At 32.8% G+C, this 19597-nt stretch overlaps 1 protein-coding gene across 1 annotated transcript; it reads left to right on the top strand.

Annotated features, from left to right (window-relative positions):
- The first annotated feature begins 13208 nt into the window (after positions 1-13208).
- Positions 13209-13646, top strand: LOC144960353 (fibrinogen-like protein 1). The gene has a single exon (XM_078893436.1). It carries the CDS (start codon positions 13209-13211, stop codon positions 13644-13646), a length of 438 nt encoding a protein of 145 aa, XP_078749562.1.
- Positions 13647-19597: the final 5951 nt, after the last annotated feature.

Below are 19597 nucleotides of genomic sequence, written 5' to 3'. Positions count from 1 at the left end.
AGAGAGAGAGAGAGAGAGAGAGAGAGAGAGAGAGAGGGGGGAGAGGATTGGGGGGAAACTGATATATTGAATGAGAATGGAAACAGAATTATGAGGGAAATCGATGCATGTGTCTGTGTGTGTGTGTGTGTGTGTGTATGCTTATATATTATGTGTTTGTATGTATATGTGTGTACTACTAGTTTTTTTTTGATTTGTCGAGAAGTAAGCGCCTCCTGTTGTATCTCTATTGTATATTAAAATTAAAAAAAAAATAAATAAATTATGCCTTTTACGCCACAATACCATGAGATATCGTCCCCTAGGCATTCCGCGAAGGAATAAAGATAACTCATCAAACAAGATGTCTGATGTCAACAGGAATCACCCATGTTGCCCAAGTGAGCAAATTGGGGGTTACTAATCTTGCTCAAGGAAAAAAAACGAAAGTGCCTTTAGCGGGGCTCGAACACGGGTCATCCGGATCACAGTGCAATGCCTTAACCAACCGGATACTTCGGCCATGTTTAATATCTTGGTAACGTTCCGTCCTTGTTCTGAGATAACGCTCTACTTACTATCCCATTATTCCATTAGTATATGATATTTTAAAATTTGGAAAGGGGGTTGGGCTAAGAGGGGGGGAGGGGGGGAAGCCATATTGTGTAAAGCATTGTATATTAAAATACAACGTGGCAATGTGGCTCAGCGGTACGGTCTTTGCTTTTTACCCGAAAGGTACCGAGTTCGATCACCCGCCGCTGCGATGTGTGGCCTTGAGCAAGTCTCTTCGCCTTAGCTCAATTTACGGCGCTGCACTGCGGCTGACGCCTATGTTATTCCAGTCTTCCCTTGGAATAGACCCTAGAGACAAATGTCTTCTATGGAATGAATGAAGGGAATTTTGTTTTATTTTATTTATGATAATAATAATAATAATAATAATAATAATAATAATAATAATAATAATAATAATAAATATCATTTATATAGCGCTTTACTCCGTTGTCACAGGCTCTAAGCACTTTACAGTGATATAAAACAAAACATATTACAGTGAGACAAGTGTAAAGGAAACGTGATACGAATTCAATTTAACAACAACAAAATATGAAAATAATATTGCAACATTATGACGTATAAAGATAAAACGTTAAGCGAGATTTGAACGTTGTCAACGAATCCGAGCATCTCACGTGTGATTGGAGAGAGTTCCAAAAATGGGGGGCCGAAAATTGAAAAGACTGTTCACCTATTTTACGGAATTTATATATATATATTTTTTTTTTATCTTATTAATCTGGAACGTCCCCTGTTCGTGCCCCATTTCAGGCATTTTTTTTCTATAGGCAAGATTTTCAACCCCACAATTTGGACATCTTAAGATTTTAGTTTGAGATTGATAGAATCAAAGGAATTTTCACACATCAAGAAATTAAGGAGTAGGCACCGATGTAAGATAAAGATCTGAACAAATGTGTTTCAAAGGTGCCAGACAAAGCAAGAAAGATAATTTCATATACATGTGTTCAACTCTTTATCAAGTTTTACACAGCTGTCATATTTTCCCCACGTATCTATATGTTTTTATTTTCCTTACCAATAAGGCTTTTTGAAATTTCGCGTTTCCATTTGATTTGTTTTGCTTTGAAAATGATTGAATTTGAATGGTGTTTGTTTTGTTGTTTGTTTGTATTTTTACAGAATGGGCTATTTTGTGTCAATTTGCATATTATGGGGTTCATATTCTTTTGAGTAACCTTTTATTGGTCAAATGTATCAGTGCATGACTAAATCAGTCGGAAGGTGAAAATTAATTTTAAATTTGCATCTTCTTTTTCATTTTCTGAAATAACATGCTTGCCAAATCATTTTAACCTTTATTTAATGTTAATCGGGTGATTTTTCATGAAGTTTTGGTCAGATGTATCGGAAATGTATCCAGTAAATTTTCCCAAATTTCATACTTTTTCAACTTGACTAGCTGCAAACTATATTTAGAAGTGAAATTAAGCTTTGATATTTCCCGAAGATGAAACGAAAGGTTTATTTAATGAACAAGGATACATTTTTGATAGAAATTGACCTTCGAACTAAACTTGGCAATATCTCAGTTTTTCACCATCCGACTGATTATGTCATGTAACAAATGTTTTATGTTTGGACATTGTCATGAACCTTGTTGTATATTTAGCTCAGACGCAATGACCGTTTTTAAGACCAAGGTTTATTCTTAAACGTGTCTTTTTCTTGACAATATCGTTGTTGCTTTCATGATTATTTGTGTCATACATATTTCATTTTACTGTGAACTTTGTATATTTATGAAACATTCGATCATGACCAATTTTCAATTTCCAGTATTCGATGATTGTATTTTTTGATTTTACATTACCGTATTGATACATTATTTGCTTACATTCAAAGTTGTGTAAAACTGTCTGTGAATAATACAATGCAAGCTATACGAGATTCTATGACTTTAAATTTTCTGTATAAGGCATTTAAAGGATAACACCTATATTGAATCTCGCCTTACCAACGACAGGAAAATCATCACATTTCTTACGACACAATGAACATGTTTCTTAATCAGATTTGTGACCCATCGTCTCAAAACGGTATTATGTCGGAACGAACCATATACGTATAAGCCGAATTTAATTTCAAACTGGTCCAAAATCTAAACTGTTGACATTAGCACCCTGAAATATGGTATCCATTCTCCTCAATAAATCGGATAAACTCAACACAAGTCTGATATTTTTGGCTATAAATTCAATTTTCAACATCTTGACCAACCCGACTTAATACCGTTTTGAGGCGAAAGTTTTGGTTCATGTGATGTGTCGCTACAATGTTTCTCAATTTTCTTTTTTACGGATAATATAGATAAATTGAAGTTAACGTCACTCAAGTAGTTGTTATTGTTTTTTGCCATCCACGTTTATGAGTAATTCTCACTGAACTGTAATATCCAGACTATAAAATTTCATGATTACACATAGTTTTGTGTGTTGGTCCGTTATACTTCCGGATGGCGATGTGAACTTCTTAGCCAAGCGCCACTAGATAATAAATAATAGTTGAGCTTTATATAGCGCAATATCCACTAAATGTGCTCAAAGCGCTTTATTAGGGGTCTCTGGTCAACAGCAACATTTAACATGTGGTACGGGACATGACGCCTGTTTGGCGATATTACAACATTTCGGACAAAGACAACACTGTTAACGGCCAGGTACTCATTTCACACCTGAGTATGGTGATAGAATGTGAGTAAAGAGCCTTTTCCAAGGACTCAACTATGCGCCAGCGCGAGGCTCGAACCCAGGACCTTCCGATCCGAAAGCGAGTGTCATACCACTAGACCACATAGCCGCACATAGATCTATCTATACAGCGGTCCATCAAGAAAACATGATCAAAGCAGGTTGTTAACCTTCGTGATCTTCTGTTAGTTTTCTTGATCTTTTCATTATCATGATTGACGATCAATGAACCTATCCCTTGACTCTTTCCTTACTGATGATTTTCAGTAGTTTTCAAAAATGGCAGGCTTACCTAGCAGAACAATTGAATTTTTAACTTAAACAATCTCTCTACAAAACAACTTTATTTTCTTTTTAATTAAACAAAGATCCAGTCTTCAAAGTTTTTGACGTACAAAATATATCTGAATAAGAAAAAATGTATAGATAGTTCGAAGATGACGTCACTCAGGTCTTTGTTATTGTTTTTTTTGCCATCCGCGTTTATGAGTAATACTCAATGAACTGTATTAACCTGACTATAAACGTCCATGGACACACACAGTTTTGTGTGTTGGTCCGTTATACTTCCAGATGACAATGTTATGAGCTTCTTAGCCAAGCGCATACTATCTATATTGTGTCGTAACAAATGTGACGATTTTGCTGCAGGTGGTAAGGAGAGGGTGAAAAGGCATGGTCTATAGATAGAATGCGCTTGGCCAAGGAGTTCACAACATTGCCATCCGGAAGTATAACGGACCAACACACAAACTCTGTGTAACCATGAAGTTTTATAGTCTGGTTAATACAGTTTAGTGAGAACAACTCACAAAAGCGGATGGCAAAAACAATAACAAAGGCCTGAGTGACGTCATCTTCAAACTATCTATAGATTAGAACGAAGTTGACGTCACTCGGGTCTTTGATATTGCTGTTTACCATCCGAGTTTATGAGTAATTATCACTAAACTGTATTAACCAAATTATAAACGTTTATGGTAATACATGGTTTTGTGTGTTGGTCCGTTATACTTCTGGATGGCAAAAAGCAATAACAAAGACCTGTGTGTCGTCAACTTCATTCTATCTATAACTCACCTAGAATTTGCAGTTAATATACGATTATAACTGTTTATATAACTATATAAATGAACATCATGTGACAATTTCATTTTTTTTACTTTGTATTGATGTTTTGTACAATAAACGATTTGCTTTTTTAAAAAAGGACTTTTAATATTTTTTTTTACAAAGAGTAGAACGAGACGTATACAGCTATGCAGGTCTGATAACACAAGTTGTAACTGACTTTTTATTATAATTAATATGTACGGCTTCTAGTATGACGATCGCTTTCGGGTCGGAAGATCATGGGTTTGAGCCTGGCTCGGCGCATAGTTGTGTCCTTGGAAAGGATTCTTTACTCACATTCTCTCACCATACTCAGGTGTAAAATGAGTGCCTATGCGTTAACAGCCTTGTTTCTGTTCGAAACATATTGTAATATCGCCTAACAGGCGTCGTGTCCCGTCCTTGATGTTAAGTGTTGCTATTGGCCTGGGACCCCTTGTAAAGCGCTTTGAGCACATTAATATAAGGGATGTAGTTCTATATAAAAGCTCAATTTGATTTTTTTTTAATATACTGTCAAACCACTACAAAAAAATACCTATTAGTCTAATGTTAATTTACGCTCTTAATCGTGTTTGGTTATCAAATGTTTTACATTGATCGGGAAAATTATATTTATGCTTTGTAGGCATAAACGATGTATTTGAAAGTAAAGATCAAGAATTGGATTCAATAGTCTGATGTCACGTCGCCCAGCAACGGCGAGCATCGTGGTTCTAAACAAAGGAAATCGGTATTTTTTTATTCTTCATGCTGGCTAGAACTTTTCATATGTCCTGTGATCGGAATGTATAAAAGTCAAAACATAATCAGATATATAATGTTTTGTTCACTCTGGACACACTATTATGCTCGTCGGAGAAGTATTTCATAAGGGCGTCCGCCATTGTTCCAATAGTTTAGTAGAGCCAGTTACTTAGTTACTATGCGTCATTACTAGGAAAGTGACGCCACGACTGTTGGAGAGTATTAATGCTGCGTCAACTATACGAATATTATTATCCTTCAGTATTTATCAGTATTACTTAGGATATCTACAACAAGACATCGTTCCAAATAAAATTCCGAATTCTGCACACAACTGTAATCTACAGAGACAAAGGTATAAACCAATGAAGTTCATGGTCAGTCGTATCGCCAGTTCCCTCTTAATGACGTATAGTAACTTAGTAACTGGTTCTAGACTATCGGAACAATGGCGGACGCCTTCATGAAATACATCTCCGACGAGCATAAACGTGTATCCAGAGGAGAAAAAAACATTATAAATCTGATCAAGTTTTGACTTTTATACATTCTGATCTCATGACATGAGAACAATTTCTAACCAGCATGAAGAATAAAAAGTACCGATTTTCTATTGTTTAGAGCCAAGCTGCTCACTGCTAGCTGGACGGACGTGAGATCAGACTATTATATCCTATTGTGTAACAAAACAACTTTATTCATGAGTACAACGAGAATGAATATAAAAACCCAAAAATACGCCATAACATGTGGCTAACGTTTAGGTAGCAACTGGAACAAAAAACTCAAATTATCAACAATAAAAATACAACAACATGAAATACCAACATTAGAACAAGAAGAATATGACACGTATTTAGGACACTATATTATTAACCTGACAAACAAAAGTGATGAACATCAATGAAAAACGCTAATTGAAACATTTAGAAACAATTTAAACCTTTTAGATGTTTCCCCTCTGCGGTCTACAGCTAAACTGTGTCTCTTGAGTTCAATGTTTTTTTCGATTCTACTGTTTTACTTTTGTAACATCATGTTTACAGAAAAAGACTTTAATGAAATTGGGAATATAATTGTTGATACAGTGTGAAATCCGTTACATTTGAAGAATTTAAGTACAAGGTAATTCATGGTTTACCCGAGATCAAACCCTAAAATAATTTATTACGCAAAACACTTATCCTTTGCCCTGTCAATCCTCAACTGTGACCATGACAGGATGAAGATAACAGGCACAAACAGCCTGATCCTTCATCTAACGAAAAAAGAACTTCAACGCTCCTCACTAGACGAAAAAGAAGACATCACTTTTTGTCACAACGGCAAACGCCTCCAAAATAATACTAAAGTTTATTTGGCGAAAGTCATATTGGGTGGGTCTTTATGAAACGTGTATCCGCAAAAATGGTTCCTTAATATAATATTAAGATTATGTGATGTCTGTACAGGCTGATAGTGACGTCAGTTGTTCTTTTAAATCCCCAACACGTTTTCAAAACTTCCTTAAGAGTGTGAAACTGGATTTTCATGAACTACGTCTCAAGGAAGACTTGTTAGAGAAGCCTCTGGGGTAAACCACGTTCTCTCCTCCAGTTTCATATTCAATCATAAGTTTCCTGGTGAAATTAGAACATTTGCTTTAAAATGGCGCTTGCAGCTTCTCAAGTGCGACAGCCTATTTCATACATATTACCCATTGTCATACTCCAAAGGCTGCACGGTCAGTAACCATCCGTCAGATACGGTATCTCACGTTGTAAATGGATGTACAAAATTCAAATAATATATTTAAAAAACGACACAAATAGAATTGTTGACATTATTTTTGACACAGTACCTAAAAACGACAAAACTCAAAATTTTAAAGACACATTCATCAGACCAAGTTTTTTTCGAGATTGACAAATCCTCATTTAATACTAACAGTAATCGACCGGACATTTTTTTTAAATCAGCGAAAAAATACGAAAACAGCCCAAATTGTTGACATCTCTGTCCCATTTGATGCTCATATTAACAAGTCATTTCAAACCAAATTTGAAAAGTACTTCCCTTTATGCATCGAAATAAATACTCTAGGATTTAGGTCCGGGGATAGAATTCTTCCTATAGGTATGTCCATGGTAGATTTGTAAAGGACTTAATCTTAGAGGATTCTGGGCATTAAAAGTAAAGAACCAAAAGTCCTTAAAACATATATAAGCAACAGTGCCATCTCTGGCTCTGACGGAGTTTGGAGACGTGAGATATACGATTCATCATCATTATCACTGCATATTTAACAATATAGTTATTCGTCTATTTAATGTACCCCACTATCTTTTTAATTATTCATCTATTTGTCAAGTATTCGAAATATTTTAATTTGTGTATTTATGGGAATAATCGATTTAATTATACCTTATTATTTTTGTAATCATCATTATTATTATTGTTGTTATTATTATTATTATTATTATTATTATTATTATTATTATTATTATTATTATTATTATTATTATTATTATTATTATTATTATTATTATTATATTATTATTATTATTATCAGCATCATCATCATCATCATTATCATTATATTATTATTATTATTATTATTATTATTATTATTATTATTATTATTATTATTTATTATTATTATTATATTATATCATCATCATCATCATCATCATCATCATCATCATCATCATCATCATCATCATCATCATCATCATATTATATTACATTATTATTATTATTATTATTATTATTATTATTATTATTATTATTATTATTATTATTATTATTATTATTATTATTATTATTATTATTATTATCATTCTTATTATTATTATTAAAATGTTTATTATTTTTATTATTATTATTATTATTATTATTATTATTATTATTATTATTATTATTATTATTATTAAATTATTATTATTATTATTATTATTATTATTATTATTATATTATTATTATTATTATTATTATTATTATTATTATTATTATTATTATTATTATTATTATTAGTATTATTATTATTATTATTATTATTATTATTATTATTATTATTAGTATTATTATTAGTATTATTATCATTATTGTTACCCAAATATTTTCCTTTCAGAGCTTATCCATTTCGACCTAAAGCCGGATAAGCGCAATGTGTCGCTCATCGATCTCATTTGCTATTAAACGGTTTAACAAATGATTTCTTCCGTATAAATCATTTGATTAATCATAATTAGTTGAATACCGTTGGCCAAAACGTCATGTAAAAGGAAACACAACGCAATTTGTATTATAATCAATACCCATATTTCTTCATCCTTGTCATCATTTATGAATTTTTGATAAACCGATTCGCACTTCCTGCATTGTGCAGGGTTGCCATAATGAATGCCGCGTCTCCATACATCTCGGTTCAGCGCATCATCTTCCCCCAGTCCCAGTTCTTTCATCACTTATCCAACCATATAGACTTTTGGCGTGCTTTTTTTTAAAGTCATCGGAAATTCATGGAGAGCTTCACCCAGTTATTGGTAAGGATGTCATAGGTTAAACCACACCGGAGACTAATCGACTCAAACTACCTGACACGGCCGTTCTCTGCCGTCTTCCGTATAAAGAAGTTGGACAAGGACAAAATACTAAAAATAAAGAGAAAACTCGCTTGACCTACCCAAACCAAGCTAAAAAACAAACAAAAAAAAACGGAGGAGTACGTCAGGTGCTTGGTATGGTTAGGTCTAGTGGCCCTTTTTTTTATTCTTAATATTTTGTCCGTGCCCGACATCTTTATCCTGAAGACGGCAGAGCACGGCAGTGGCGGGTCGTCAGAGACAGTCTCCCGTGTAGGTTAGCCCGTAGCCATCGTTATATTATAGCATGACACTATAACCCTCTAGGACCTACAGTTTGGCGTAACGTTTAAAGTGCAGCGTCTAGTGAGTTGTCGTTAGTAGAGCTCAAGGAAATAAGTGATCCCATAGGTTGAACTATTGAATACAACTGTTATGGAATCTGCAATACATTCTGCCACTAAAATAGCTGTGGGACTTAATGTTTCAATAGGATCCAATAGTCTGATGTCACGTTTGCCTAGCAACAAGCAGCTTGGTTTAAACAAAGAACATCTGTAGTACTTTTTATTATTCATACTGGCTATAACTTTTTCATATGTCTTGTGATCAGAATGTATTAAAGTAAGAGTACAGACATCATGCAATATACATATTGAATATAAATGAAATAATAGCATAGATCATCAACAAATGTTAATTATAATATAATATACATATAGATATACGTTTTTACAATTATTTCAACTTACGAACGTCCATAGAATAGTGCACAATTAAAATATACACAAATTATAATATTAATTGTAGATTAAGCATTGAATTCATAGTAATATCTCGTTCCACTTTTAATGTTAACCAATAATTAATTTTACCTTCAACCGAGAGAAGTAAAACTTTTACAAGTTTGAAATTGGAGGGATGGTTCTTCCATCTTGGGATTCATAGCGTGTGTGTGATGCAATTCAGAGATTAATTTGGTTTTGTAAAGTTAGGGCACGCCAAAAGAATTATGGGAATAGCCAATAAAAAGGAATGTTCCTATTTAGATAGCCAATGATATTCAGATGTTTTTTTAAGAACTATAGCGGGAAGAGATAACGTTAGTGCAATTTTAGCCACTCTTCAACGAGAAGTGAACCTCAGGGCATATGCACGTTGGAGTCTTGTTTAGAAAGGGTAATTAGCAGGAGATATGCATACAATGGGCAGACAACTGAACAGGTGAATAAGTCCTAAGCGGGAAGTGAGGGGTATCTAGCGTTCCGTTATACAAAGGGAAGGTTTCCTTCATGTTGACCAAATCCCGCTAGCAAAATTTAGAGCTTTATTGGAGAAAAATCTTTCCATGTTTTGAGTGTTTTATATCAAGGTGTTAAATTCCCTTTGCAAATATTGTCGTAGTCCACGAGTTTTGAAGGTGTTTTGAATGAGACGCGAACGAATGATAAAGAAATCACTCAGTGAAAGAAAATCGTTCGTCACAGACGTCATGACTGTTGAAGCATATTGATGCTTTAAGGTTGATAAAAGAAATAATAAACAAAAAAATGGACGCACACACACACACACACACACACAATAAAACTCACAACATTTCCGGCTATAGATAGTGCGCATTTGGCTAAGAAGCTCACAACATTGCCATCCGGAAATATAACGGACCAACACACAAAACTATGTGTAACCATGAACGTTTATAGATAGTATGCGTTTGGCTAAGAAGCTCACAACATTGCCATCCGGAAGTATAACGGACCAACGCAGAAAATTGTGTGTATCCATGTACGTTTATAGTCAGGTTAATACAGTTCAGTGAGCATTACTCATAAACGCGGATGGCAAAAAAATAATAACAAAGACCTGACTGACGTCATATTCGAACTATCGATAGATAGAACGAAGTTGACATCACTCGGGTCTTTGTTATTGTTTTATATTCGGCACCCGCGTAACTGAACTATTCCCACTAAACTGTATTAATTAGACGATAAACGATTAAGGATACACATAGTTTTGTGTGTAGATCCGTTATACTTCCGGATGGCAATGTTGTGAGCTTCTTAGTCTAGCTATCTATAGACATAATGAAGTCACTCGTGTCGTTGTTACTGTTATATATATATATATATATATATATATATATATATTATATATATATAAATTGTCTTTTTTTTTTTTTTTTTGCTATCAGCATGCAATTCTAACTAAACTTTATTAACTCGACTATAAACGTTTAAGGTTAGACACAGTTTTGAGTGTTGGTCCGTTAAATTTCCGTATGGCAAAGATGTGAGCTTCTTAGCCAAGCGCACCCTATGTATAGGGGATGAGATTAGCGGAAGAGTAGCGTCCCTCGATTGGACGTGACCCATAGTCTGTGACGTCACTGGCGGAAAAGTTATTAGAGAGAGATCGCGGAAGCGAGGACGATACACGCATGCACACAACCAACATGACGTTCTGTCTCTAACAACTTTTCCTCCGGTGACGACACAGTTATGGGTGACGTCCAATCAAGGGACACTTCTTCTTCTTCTAGGTGCCATGCCTGGTCCAGGCTTCGGATACTGCATGAATTATCTCTCTCCATTCCTCCCTGTCTCTTACTACTCTTCCGCTAATCTCATTCCCTATTAACAAAAAGTGAGAGACTGTGTAAAATCTGAGTGAGGAGTGACTCCATCTCAAACAGAACAAAGAATAAAACATGCAGCTTGAAGTTAAACAGCTTTGTTGTTGTTGTTGTTGCTGCTGCTGCTGTTGTTGTTGTTGTTGTGTTGCTTTTGTTCGCAATTTTGTTCCAAAACGTCAATAGGATTCAATAGTCCTAACGTCACTTCCTTCATAATGACGCATGGTAACTTAGCAACACTGGCTCTAAACTATCGGAACAATGGCGGACGCCCGTATGGAATATTTCTCTGGCGAGCATAAAAGCGTATCCAGAGGGAAAAAACATAAACTTGATAATTTTTTGACTTTTACACATTCTGGTCACAAGACATATGAAAAGTTCTAGCCAGCTTGAAGAATAAAGTAATGATTTTCTTTGTTTAGAACCAAGATGGACGCCGTTGCCGGGGTGCGCGTCACCAGACTACTGAATCCAATTAAAATAGTTTTATGGTTGTTGTTTTTTTTCTATCAAAACTTCTCTCGTCACGCGTTTGTTTTGAAGAGACAGGAGTACACAAACATAAACATACAAACACACACACACACACACACACACACACACCCACAAACACCCACACACATTAATTTAAAACATCGGTTAATAATGATTTATCAGTCTGCGAGCAAAGAACACAATCACTAGACGTCATGTATTGTTCTTATTGTTTATGAATTCAAAAGCTTCTCTCGTAGGATTTTACAAAAAACTATAATTTATTAGCATCAACAATATTATTTTGTTTAACCCACTTCAGCTGGGATTCTAATTTACTCAAAAATGAAATAATTCTTTTTTAAAGCATTAATAAATATGATGTGATTGATGGTTTATATATATATATATATATATATATATATATATATATATATATATATATATATATATATATATATATATATGCGTTGGTAGTGAATATACATATGGTTTCTCTAAAAAACGAATAATAACAAATAAACAACAATAAAACATGTTTGACTTTTAATACATCAAGATTTATCGCATTAATGGGAAAATTTTTATTATCTAAAGTTTTCCATATAAATGAACTGTATTCCTTTTCGTGAAATGAGCCCGAGAGAACAAAACACAATTAATTGATTGAATTATTTTCGTCATCCAAACAATCTGTATCTCAAGTAATGCGAATGAAGAAACATTCCGATTGGTGATACACTGTGAAAGTCAAGCAGCATGATAAACATTTTGATACCAAACACGATGATCTCAAAAATTTTAGGATTGTCTTTAGTTGTTGTAAGAAGCCATGGCCAGAATCTTATCTCGTCTAAATTTCATAAAGGACCTGATTTATGCGACGTTGAGGAAAGATTGAGTAGAGGATGTTCTCAGAAACTTTTGAGAATTGGAAGTTTATTTGAATGTTTATTGCGTTGCGGATTGGACAAGTCTTGTATTAGCGCCAGCGTTATTGCGAATGGACTGTGTTTTCTTCATAAAGAGTGTCCTTATATCTCAGACTGTAAAGTCCAGAATAAAGATCACAGAATTATGATTAAACATTGTAAGCATGGAACATGGGACATGACAAGTAAATCTTGCAAATGCGTGGATGGATTTTTCGGTGAAAGGTGTAATCAGTGTCATAAGACATGCAAAGATCTGCTTGGGGACGATTATAAATGGGATGTCCACACGATTTACCTCGATCCGGACCATGGAGGACAAAAACCATTTCTTGCTACCTGTTACGTAAAACCTCCAACAAACTACACCCAATTTGTGATAATTAGCAATGATGGCGTAAAAAACTTTAACAGAACGTGGGTGGACTATGTGAATGGGTTTTACTAAGATAAAAATAACTTTTGGGGAGGTCTTTATCCTTGGCATAGAATGTCAACGGCTGGTTATAGATTTATTGTCATTGTCTTTAAACTTACCACCGGAAGTGATAAGCAGGTGTATCGAGATCATTCAAACGTTATTATCAACAACGAGGTTAACAATTACAGAATCACATCCACAGGTTCAACTGGATATGGAGATGGAGATTTTCCGGCTGGATTTTTTGGTAATTGTTTGAAATCTTTGGACAATGTTTCATTTTCTACATGGGACGCTGATCATGATGGAACGGTGCGAGACAACTGCGCATCTAGAGCTGGATCCGGTTGGTGGTATAGTGGCTGCGACATTCCCTGTAACATTTTAGGATTTGGCCTGCAGTACTTGAACACCAAACCCCGACATCAAGTGTTCTCTCTCATAGGAATGGATATGAACGTAATTTCTTCTGAACGTGCAAATATATTGGTATATGCTACTGATTAATATATGTGGATAATTGGATTCAATAGTCTGATGTTACTTTCGCCAAATAAGGAACTGCCTCATTCTAAACAATGAAAATCGGAACTTCTTATTCTTCATGCTGACAAAACCTTTATCACATGCCATGTGATCAGAATGTATGAAAGTCAAAACATGATCATATTAAAAAAAAACGAGTTCCCCTCTATATACGCTTTCATGACTGTCGGAGTAGTATTTCATAAAGGCGACCGCCATTGTTCTGATGATTTAGAACCAATTACTAAGTAACTGTGCGTCATTACAAGGGAAGTGATGTTGAAACCTATTAAAGTCCAATGTTTTATGTAAATGTTACCAATTAGGTTATGGTTAGCAAGCGAGTATGTATGCATGAGTTGTATTGTACATTAGTATGGCACCTATAAGGTGCTATGCTACATCACATAAAAGTGTCACTGACACAGGGAATTCACATATTGGGACCAAGCACGTCTGTTCCTGGCTAGAGTCAAAACTCTGTCAATGGGGATAGAATCCAGCCCATGTAGTGGAGTGCCTGTTAGTCTAGTTGTCGTCTGTTCCTGGCTAGAGTCACAATTTTGTCAATGGGGATAGAATCCAGCCCATGTAGTGGAGTGCCTGCTGGGCTAGTTGTCGAGCTCTTCATGAAGGTAATAAAAGTTCGACGCAGGACGAGGTCTGCGTCCATGCGGAAGATATGCCGAGCAAAGCGAGATTCTATTTAAAATACATGTGAGTAAAATGTATGTCTTTAGCGTGCAATGTTTTAGAGAATAGTATATTATTCTTCTTGCATGTGAAGTAGATGTTTAGCATACAAGATGTTATAATCCATATACTTAAAATTATAACGAGTGTTTAGCGTACGCGAATTTATCCATGTTATACTTATAAGTCAAGTTAATATGCCGAAAAACAGCTATTTTGGTTTTGAAAATAAAACAAAAGTGCAATAATATTTTTTGTTCTTATATTTATCCTTAAACTTTCTAAACATAAATTTATATATAATATATATATATATAATATATATAATATATATATATATTATATATATATATATATATATTCTTTTCATTTATGTTTACATTGATCAATAGGATATGAGTGCTGATGAAACTATATATATGTAATATAAGTATAGTTTGATAGATTGGTCTTTTGACCATGTAATATTGCAATTGATATTAAATATAATATAATCTGTTACTCTTTAATATTTCAATAAATTTTAATGTAATTTTCAAAAATATGTTTTGTTTTTAAGATATGAAAATGTGTATACACACACACACACACACACACACACATATATATATATATATAATATATATATATATATATATATATATATATATATATATATATATATATATATATATATATGTTTGTTAGTGTATGTGTGTATGTGTGTTTAATAGAAGTATTGAAATAGAGGAAGCTTATGCAAGAATTTTAAGCCAGAATTTATGTTAAAAACATGATAATAAGTATTAGAAAGAACCATGGGGGTAGCTGCAGTAGATTGTATTTATTCTCTGTCGTTGTCAACAAAACACCGTCGTTGCAACTCAGGGGCTACGTATAAAACTCAGGGGGTATCAGTAAAGATTGATGCTAATTTTGGTGGTTATGCATATAATGCGGTCATTTATGAAAGTACTTTTATGTCATAAGAGGCGGGGTTTTATAGGAATATTCGGGAAAATTCTTGTTGTATTTAATATACAAGTTGTGTATCATTCGCTCTTACTTTAAAGAGGCAGGTTTTTAATATAAATGTGGGAGGTACAAATCAGTAGGAGGAGTGGTCAAAAAGAATTTACAATTGGAAATAAAACAGAGTGTTTCTGACTCTACTCTACATTCGATCCTTTTCTACTTCACTGTGAGCTGCACTTTTCTAGTATGCTGCAAGTTCTAACATCCTACTAAGAATCTTTATTTTACGAACTTAGAAATATTCCATGTTTATTGAAAATGGTTACATAGAGAAAATACCTTTGCATTTGAATTAATTTTACGCATTTGGAATTTATGAAACTGATTGAACTATGACCAATGTATTTTATTTAGACTTGGAATTTATCATAACAAATAAAGCAGTAAGAAATGAAACTTGGAATCTGGACTTTTATTTGAATGTCTTGGTAGTGTGCATTCAATAATCATCATAGGCCCTTGAAATCTTTCGTCATTATTAATATCTACAACACAATTTGCCATCTGTCAAAAAGCCACTTTGTGACCGTAAGCCTTTACGTATGTGTGTACTATGCCACTCTTATGTATCTTATTTGGAGCCGTGACTCGGGATGCTATATTCTCATTCGGAGCTGTTAGCAAGATCTAATTTTTATTTAATCATGGATACACAAGAAACGTATACTGTTGCAGTGTTAACATCTATTGGAGTTTTTGTGAGACTCGAATTTTGTAGTGAAAAATTGTGAACAGATAGGTATTTTTTTTAAATCAGAAATTATAATGAATATCAATTTTGAAGGTGAAGTATTATAACAATTTAGTATTGAAATATGAAATAAAATCATTGTAATTTTAGATGATTCCTCAAATTTTGACAAAAGACGATACTTTTAAAAAAATAAACGAAATAACATTGAAAATAAGAACCATAGATAAAGTTGAAAATAAAAAAAAATATAGGGCAATATGTTATATTTGAAAACTAAACGCAAAGTATTGAAGAGCGTCAAATAATAATAATAATAATAATAATAATAATAATAATAATAATAATAATAATAATAATAATAATAATAATAATAATAATAATAATAATATAATGAATAATAATAATAATAATAATAATAATAATAATAATCATAATAATAATAATCTCATTGATGCTATGTTTAGTTTTTAAAAAAAAAAACGAAACGATGAGAGGGAGAGATGAACAAGAATAGCAATTTTTAAGTAACGAGTTTAGTGCGTTTTATTTTTTAAAATAAATAAAAATTCGATCATTTGCAATCAAGCGTTGCGGAACAAACGGTCGAATAATAATTTGTAATTTGTTCAGTAATAAAAAAAATATTTCAATTATTGTCTGTTACTGTTGGAATTACATTGACATTTGGTCCATTATTTAGTGTTGTAACGTTTTATTTTCTTTCAAAATGACTCAAAAAGACGATGGCAATAACAACACAAAATTTATAAGTTTTGATAATTGAAGAATGTCTTATGGTATTTATTGTTGTATTATAATATTATGGATTATATTTCTCTCCTGTTGGTAGATTGGTATTGACTCTTTGAGATTCATTCTGGTTAAGGCATGAGGAAGAGCAAACTTTTATATGTTTGTATTCTTGGTAATAAATGTGTGGTTAACGCAGCCAAGTAATAGACAAAAGAGCTAGTTTTATATTATGTGTAATGAGATTGGCGTTATAATAGATTACATAAGACATTCGAATTTTATCACCGGAAATTAAGTTGAAATGATTTATGCGGAATATGAGTCAATTACTGTAATGTTTTGTTTTGTATCGTTTTAAAATACGTTTCAAGGTAATTTTTAAGGAGTAAATATCTCATAATAACGTAATAACGGACATTTGTTTCAAAATCGGTGAATGAAAAGGAGATAATATAAATACAATGACGGAGTATTAATTATAATGAAAGACATGTCTTTTATTGGGAGTTAAAATTTTATTACAGAAGAATAACAAAATATTGAAAATGTATTATCATGTCATGTGAGCTTATTATGTTTGTGACACGACTTGTTAAGAATCAGCGAATTATATGTGACCCATGAGGTAAAATGATGTAAATGCATATTGGGTAAAGAAACGCAATGATGTAAGTAAGACGCGGCAATTAAAGTGCACAAGGTTAAATTACGAGACGCAGGAATGATGCGTTCGGGAATATTTTATTTTGCGTTTGATAAAAGCGCACGGTTTAACTTTATGAAATGACGCAGAAGGCGTTAAATGTTTTTAAATATATGGCGCGTGGTTAAAACGCACAATTTTGTCAATACTAATACTATATTATTATGAGGCACGAGATTACGTCGTAATGAGTTATATGAATATTATTATAAGCCCAGAGCAAAGGCGCAAGCTATTGAATTTTTATTGGCCAGATTGTATAGTGTTTCTGTGAATATTTTCATTATTATATTTTGTCCTATCAATTTGCTGTTGTAATTTTAAAATGATGATAATGATATTATTATAATTTATTTTAAAATATTTTCTTCATTGAAATTATAATCCTCCGTATAGGGATTTAGATGACTATAGATATGTCTATTACTGTACCTCATATTGTAAGTTGGAATCAATGTAAGAATATTGGTTAAATGAATCATACAATATAAGGAAATACAAGGTATTGGTTTTGATATGACAGTAAATGATACATACTGGAAGCTGAGACTATCCCCATGGCATAAAGAGTTGAAATCGAGACTGAATAAGACAATGTGAGTATATCACATATGGCATTTGAATCATCTTTTCTTTGGGAAGAAAATTGGTATGTGATAGAATATGACGAGAATAAAACACTTTTATTCCTATGAAGATGGATTTTAAGGTGAAAATATTATTTTTTTAAACCATTAATTAAATGATATCTTACTGTCGATGTTTTAATACTTTTAAAAAATATAATCGATATGTTTAAATGTTGTATGTCATCTTTGGTGTTGGGTAATTTAAATGTTTTAAATCTTCTTTGGTGTTGGTAATTTGAATTTTTAAATAATCTTTGTGTTGGGTAATTTAAATTTTAAATAATCTTTGGTGTTGGGTAATTTAAAATTTTTAAATAATCGTTGGTGTTGGGTAATTTAATATTTTAAATAATCTTTGGTGTTGGGTAATTTAAATATTTTAAATAATCTTTGGTGTTGGGTAATTTAAATGTTTTAAATCTTCTTTGCTGTTGAGTAATTTAAATGTTTTAAATCATCTCTGGTGTTTGGAAATTTAAATGTTTTAAATCGTCTTTGGCGTTGGGTAATTTAGATGTTTTAAATTATCTTTGGTGTTGGGTAATTTACATGTTTTAAATCAGCTCTGGTGTTGGGTAATTTAGATGTTTCGAATCATCGTTGGTGTTGGTAATTTAAATGTTTTAAATCATCTCTGGTGTTGGGAAATTTAAATGTTTTAAATCGTCTTTGGCGTTGGGTAATTTAGATGAATTAAATTATCTTTGGTGTTGGGTAATTTAGTTGTTTTAAATCATCTTTGATGATAGGGATTTAAATACTGTAAATCAGCTTTGGTGTTGGGTAAATTTGAAGTTTAAACTTTTAAAATATTTAATTTGTATAAGTGTTGTCACGTTTGTAAACTATTTCTTACATCTTATTATTTCATTTTAATTGGACTTACCTATATATTTCATCTCTTATTGTTATAATTTTAAAAAATTGAAATGTTTTCGGATCAATTTAAATTCTCAGAAAGGGGCGTATGTAAGAGAGTAAGCTTATGCAAGAAGTTGACGCAAGAATTTTGATAAAAACATGACAATAAAACACGACAAATAATAAAAGAATCATGGGGTAGCTGCAGGAGATTGCGTTTATTCTCGGTTGTTGTCCACAAAACATTGTTTTTGCAACTCAGGGATACGTATTAATCTCAGGGGGTATCAGTAACATATTAATGCTATTTTGGTTATCATGCATAAAATGCGGTCATTTATCAAGGTAATTTTATGTCATAAGAGGCGGGGTTTCATAGTAATGTTCGGGAAAATTGTGTTGTATTTAATATACAAGTTGTGCATCATGCGTTTTACTTTTATGAGGCAGGTTTTTAATATTAATGTGGAAGGTCAAAATCAGTAGGAGGAGTGGTCAGAAAGAATTTTGGGAATAGTTTACAATAATAGGAGATAAAAAAGAGTGTTTCTGATTCTACTCTACATTCGATCCTATTCTACTTCAC

This window comes from Berghia stephanieae, chromosome 15 (genome assembly GCF_034508935.2).
Source record: "Berghia stephanieae isolate SIO BIC M18660-M18661 chromosome 15, UCSD_Bste_1.3, whole genome shotgun sequence".
In the NCBI taxonomy this organism is placed as follows: Eukaryota; Metazoa; Mollusca; class Gastropoda; order Nudibranchia; family Aeolidiidae; genus Berghia; species Berghia stephanieae.
The sequence above is the reverse complement of the archived record's forward strand: the minus strand, read 5'-3'. Positions and strand labels throughout refer to the sequence as shown.